Below are 6,000 nucleotides of genomic sequence, written 5' to 3'. Positions count from 1 at the left end.
CTGCAAATCTCAGATGCAGATACAATTATTCCAGGAAGCGGAGACTAGGTACTAATAAAAGTAGTATAGTCAAAGCACATTCAGAGATTGGAGCCATTGGACAACAAAAAAACAAAACTGACATTGGAAAATACACTGCAGTTGGACATAGGGTAAATTAGGGCAAAATTACTTCATTTTATTCAGTAATGCAAGCCTTTATTTCTCCAACAAATTTTTCTTAAGTATTTGAGTATCTACTAAGTGCAGGTACTGTGCTAGGTGTTAGTACATTTGTAACTCAGAAAAAGGCCCTTTCTACTATGTAAACACTAAAAAAAGTAACTCAGATCAGGGATGATAGCACGACTGATTCTTAGCAATCACTGAATCAATTAATCTCTGGCAATGAGGGGTACTTTAGTTTGCAACTGCTAACCAGAACCTGGAATTTAATGTTTTTGGGAGATGGCTGGTATTTCCAGATTACACTGTGTCTCAATTTCAATTAAATTGCTTCTCAACTCACTATTTAAATTAAAATGAAGTGTTAGCTTTTTTATATTAGAAAGCTGCAAACCTGATAGTCTTGTAGGTAGGGTGATGGGGGACATTACATTCGTGGCTTCATTTTACAAGTTTTGGCTGATGTAAGAATTAATTTTGTTAGTATGCATTAATTGAAATAAAGAAGGAAAAACAGATTTAAAAGCGACATCGGTGGGTGGGTTTTGCTTTGTTTTTAATAAAAGGACTCTTATAGAAAAGGAATCGCAGCAAATTTCTTTTAAATAGCTAGCTCTCTGGGCAATTAAAATGATTGATACATTTCTAGAACACACACACCAAGATACACCTGCACTCATACTTTGTCCGTCAAAACAATCTTTGTTTTCTCTCAAGCTAGGACTTGCTATGCCTAAGACACACCTCGTACAGGGGTGGCGGTGAAGGTGCTGGGGTGACAGCCAGGAGGGCACTTTCCCTTTCTCCGGCTCCCTAACCAAAACTTTGCAGGCACCAGCCCAGACTCACGTTCCCGCTCGTTCTTCTTTCCTCTGCCTCAACTCTCTCCGCACCCTTCGCGCTCTGTGCGCCCACCCCTGCTTCCGTCGGTCAGCTTCAGCCGACCTACTACCCACCTCCCAGGCTGCGACCTCAGCCTCCACCTGCACCACTCGCCCACCCAGGGAACCCACCTCTACGCCCCCGGCCCGCGCGTCCCGTCGCTCCGGGGCATGCGCGTTGCGGCTCCACAGCCCTCCCCCACGCCTTCCCGCGGCAGAGTTATGCCAAGTATGTGAGGAGCCGGCGAGGGCCAGCGCCGGTCATGGGGAGCCGCCGCCGCCTCCGCGAGCGCGGTTTTCTCCGCAGCGGGTCTCCGACCTCTCCCCACGGCTGGGGTGAGCCTCGCGGCTAAGGCAGAGGAGATGGCGGACCCTCTGAGGAGGACGCTGTCCAGGCTCCGGGGAAGGCGGGGTCCCCGCGGCGCCGGGGGGCTAGGGCTCCGGGCAGCAGCGGCAGCTGCGGTGGCGGCCTCTTCGGCAGCCGCGGGAGACGTCTGGGGTGCCGCAGACACCCCCCAACGTGAGCACGCCGGGGAAGCCGGGCCGAGCCTGCAGCAGCCCCCGCCGTCACCTGCGGCTTGGGGTCCTGGCGCGCGGGTTCCCCGAGGGCACCCGGAGCAGTCGGGGGCGCTTGGGCCTCGGCCGCGCTGCGGGCAGGAGGCCGTCCCTTGGAGCCATGGGCTCGCTCATGCCTCTCTGCACGCCCCCGAGGGCTCCGAGGGCAGCGGAGAGGAGGAGGAAGTGGACGATGACGAAGAGGACTACGACGCCGACTACTACGAAAACCTGCCCGGCGGCTCGCAGCCTGCGCCCGAGCCTGAGGGGGCGGAGGCGGAACGGCGTCCCCCGCCTCCCCCAGCGGCGGGCTCCTCCCTGGGGGCGGAGGGCGGCCGCCTGGAGACAGGCAGGCTGCGGACCCAGTTGCAAGAGGCCTATTATCTGCTGATCCAGGCCATGCACGACCTGCCCCCTGACTCGGGCGCGCGGCGGGGCGGCGGGGGCTTGGCGGATCACGGCTTCCCCGCGGGAGCCCGGGCTCCGGGCCAGCCGCCTTCCCGCGGCGCTGCGGACCGCGGAGCCTGTCCCCGAGACGGGGAGCGGAGAGGCGGCGGACGACCTCGGCAGCAGGTGTCCCCGCACCGGTCGCCTCAGAGGGAGTCGGGGGGAGGCCAGCTGCGGACTCCTCGGATGCGGCTGTCCTGCAGCAGAAGTCTCGAGAGCCTCCGGGTGGGTGCCAAGCCGCTTCCCTTCCAGCGGTGGCCGAGCGACAGCTGGATCAGGTGCGGCGCGCACGGGGACTGGGACGAGCCCCCGCCACGTGGAGGCAGGATGGACGGCTGGAGTGGGGACCGCGCCCGGGCGGCTGCACCCACCGGCCTCCAGCCTCCAGGCTCCAAGGACCACGGCTGCTCCTCGGGAAACCCTTTCAGGGATCCAGCGGGGTCCTCTGTGATACGCAGCGGCAAAGGAGACCGCCGGGAAGGCCCCTCCTTCCTCAAGCCGCCTGCAGTGACAGTCAAGAAGCTGCAGAAGTGGATGTACAAAGGGCGTCTGCTGTCCCTGGGAATGAAGGGTCGTGCCCGTGGGACGGCCCCCAAAGTCACAGGAACGCAGGCAGTCTCCCCAAATGTGGGCGCTTTGAAAGTGCGTGAAAACAGTGTCCTGTCGGTGCCTCCAGACCAAAGAATTACGCTGACAGGTAGGATACTTTGCGATCAAATTGCTAGCACCGCGAGCTTTACTGTTTATCGACTGGGCTTCTGTCTTAAAAGCCAAGAAAAAGGTATGTTTTTGCAGACAGGTACGTTACCGGGCCAAAGTAAGTGTCATGTAAGTGGCAACTTAAAGTAATTTCGAGGTTACTTAATATAATGCATTTACTCGTTTTGCTTTTTGTTTTGTTTTTTAATCAGACAGTGGCATGAAGAATTGGGGTTGTGTTTCTTCTCGAAAAACCAGTGCGCCTATTCCCTAAGTATTACATGAATGAGTAAAGGTTAGGTTTAACACACTTTTAGTAGGTTTACAGATGGGCGGTACTGTCTTGATTTTTTATTCTTTGTAGCTCTAGGCAAATCCATAGACTTTTGTGGAGTTTGTGAATTTGAATTTGATTCAAGGTAGATTTTATAGGCTTCATAAACTGTCATTTTACTCATTACAACTTTTTTTTTGTCTGTCCCAGGCATGCACACACATGCATGCATACACACAACCAAAACCCCAAACAAATCAAACAAAAAAATCCTACCATAAGTAGAATTTTTTAGTCAGGTAGTATTTCACGTACACCATCTCTCCACCTGCCTACCTCCACCAAAGAAACCCCAACAAAGTAAGTAATCTTTTTATTGTGAAAAATCAAGGACACTAACATTTTAATCAAAAGAAAAATGTCCCTCAGGTACTTTTTTTTTTTTTTAAAGCAGTCATTTGCAAACTTAACATCTATTTATATGAGAAGTAAATTAGTTTTTTAAAAAGCATATTGATCCTTATAATAGGATTATGCTCCCTATTTTGTATGTGCGTGATTTTTAACTATCACTGAAGGTTTAGGTTATCAATTCTAGAAACCTGTCAATTATGTTGTAAATATCAAAATATCTTTCCTGAAAGGAGTATAATATCTTCAAAGTGAGCCAAAACAACATGGTCTTTTGAATACTCTTACATATAAAAATTTTTAGTGAGCATAAAGACTTATAAGTCAGGAATAATTTTGAAAACATTAAATCCTTAAATGTAAAAGGTATTCACAGTACTTGGCTGTTACTCTGTTAGTAATTACAAATCATACAGGACTGGATTTATACACATTAACTTTGTTTAACCAATAAACACACAACAGTGGGGAGAAACAAAGTTCACAAAACTTCTTATCAAACAATGAAGACAAATCAAATGATTCATTCAAAGTGTGTGCCAACTTGCAAAGTTTTTTCCTGTCTATACAGCTCTAATACATACCTGTCAAATTTTATTCTCAAGGTTAAATATTCCATTTCACTTGAACAAAAGGATAGTAGAATGTAAATTCTTTAAGAGAGGTGTACTTTATACTAAGTTCATATTCAACGTGTATTTCCAGGAATAAAGTAATTTGTAATCATTTATTATATTTTATTGCCACAATATTTTTACCTCCTCAGCTTTGGCTTAGTTTTAACTCTTGGTACCATAGTTGAATTTCATCCATAACAAAAAAGAGTCAAATATTTTTCACCCTTTTGTTGCAGTGCTAAAACATTTACCATGTGATAGCTTTTAATGCCCTCAGTAGTAAACATTCAAGGATTTTTAAAGTAATAAATATAGTTCCTTTAAGAATGAATTTGATTTTTGCATTAAGCAACTAAATGAAACTGCTTAGAAATTAAAATGAAACAGAATTATTATATGATAGTATTTTAGATATTTTATGAGAAATCTAAGCCAAAGCTACCATAATCTCTGGTTTAAACAACTCTCAGATGTTCCTTCCTTTTAAATCACTAATTCATCTTTCAGGAGAGATGAAAATAATTTGTGCAGTGTTTACATATCTAGTATAGATTTGGAGAGCTTTTTAAAAATTATTTTTCATAAAGTGTAGTTGGTCTTATTAAGACCATTCTGAATACATTAGGTGGTTCTCATATAATTTTTGTAGCCCCAAAATGGAGATATGCTGTCATTTAATAACAACAACAAGAAAAAGAACAGAGAGATTAAGCAGTTTGCCCAAGATCACTCAGTTGGTACCTGTATATGGATTCAAACTACTATGTGGATTCAAACTCAAAGTGTCATGAGTTTGAAAAAAGCCCCTATTTATATAAGATCAGAGACTCGAGAGTTCTTTAAAGGTCTGATCCAATTAATTCTATTAAATTGCTTGGATTGAGGATATGGGTGAATTTCAACAAGGCATAACGGGTAAGTAACTTCCTCAAAGTTGCAAAGAAGATGGGAGAATCTTAGGCTAGGTTTAAGGACATTTTAAAAAGTAATTGCTGTATCCATTTTAAATTTTTACCTTTAAATATTTACTTACTTCAAATTAATGTTACTTGACTTCTACTTTTAAATCACGTTTTCTACAAAACTTATTTGGAGCGGTCTAGATGAACCAGTACATTCTTGTTTATGCAAAGATGTTAAATATCCGAAAAGGTTTATAGCACATTTTTCTGTACAATATTATTCATAGGATATTTTCTGTCAAAATAAAATTATATTTAGAATTTGTAATACAGAATAATTATTCAGTGAAATAGAGATACTTAATCTATATAGGTATTGTGAAAATTTTTGAGACTGTATGACAAATGGAAACACAAATGATTTTCTATTTTGATTTCTGGCTCCTACTAAGAACTTTTGATAGTATTATAATACCAAATGATTTGATGTAGTTAAGTATGTGGTGTGCACAGATTGGCTGATTTGTTCTTAATTGAGATGATGATTTAAGAAATCTAAAGTCATTACACATAGTAAAAATTGTCAAGTTTCTGCAAGCCTTAAGATTACAAAGGAATCTTAATGTGTTTGCCAAGTATACATCATTATAAATCTTTATAAATAAGTTTTAATTAGCATATAGTTTTCAGAAACAAATTCAAAAGCACCTTTTATTGCTGTAAAAAATAATTAGCCTACTTTGACTCCACTTTTCCTGCTACATGGTCTGTGAAAGAAAAAACTTGACTGTATAACTTAGTATTTTGTCTAAAATTTTTAGACAGTTATTTTAAGGTAGTATTAATTAGTTTGGTATGATCTTTATCTTAAAGTGAAGTTGACACTATGACTTGATTCCCACCTACTTTTCTCAAGTATTTGTAAACTCTGATTTTTTATCTTTATGAATTACATAATCTTTATGAGTTTTTCCAACAACATTTTTCTGTATTGGCCCACTTCAAGATGGGTAGCAATAGGTATATAGTTTTTGACAGTCTTCTAGTTT

General features: G+C 43.5%; 1 protein-coding gene across 1 annotated transcript in view; it reads left to right on the top strand.

The window, feature by feature from the left end:
- The first annotated feature begins 1,986 nt into the window (after positions 1-1,986).
- The window catches only part of SYDE2 (synapse defective Rho GTPase homolog 2), a 42,367-nt gene continuing 38,353 nt past the window's right edge, over positions 1,987-6,000 (top strand). Inside the window, exon 1 of the mRNA XM_010382552.2 lies at positions 1,987-2,745. Coding sequence (XP_010380854.1) covers positions 2,001-2,745 — 745 coding nt within the window. The 5' untranslated portion in view covers positions 1,987-2,000. The remainder of the gene's footprint in view (positions 2,746-6,000) is intronic.

This window comes from Rhinopithecus roxellana, chromosome 12, assembly GCF_007565055.1.
Source record: "Rhinopithecus roxellana isolate Shanxi Qingling chromosome 12, ASM756505v1, whole genome shotgun sequence".
Classification (NCBI taxonomy): Eukaryota; Metazoa; Chordata; class Mammalia; order Primates; family Cercopithecidae; genus Rhinopithecus; species Rhinopithecus roxellana.
This window is presented reverse-complemented; position numbering and strand designations above follow the sequence as displayed.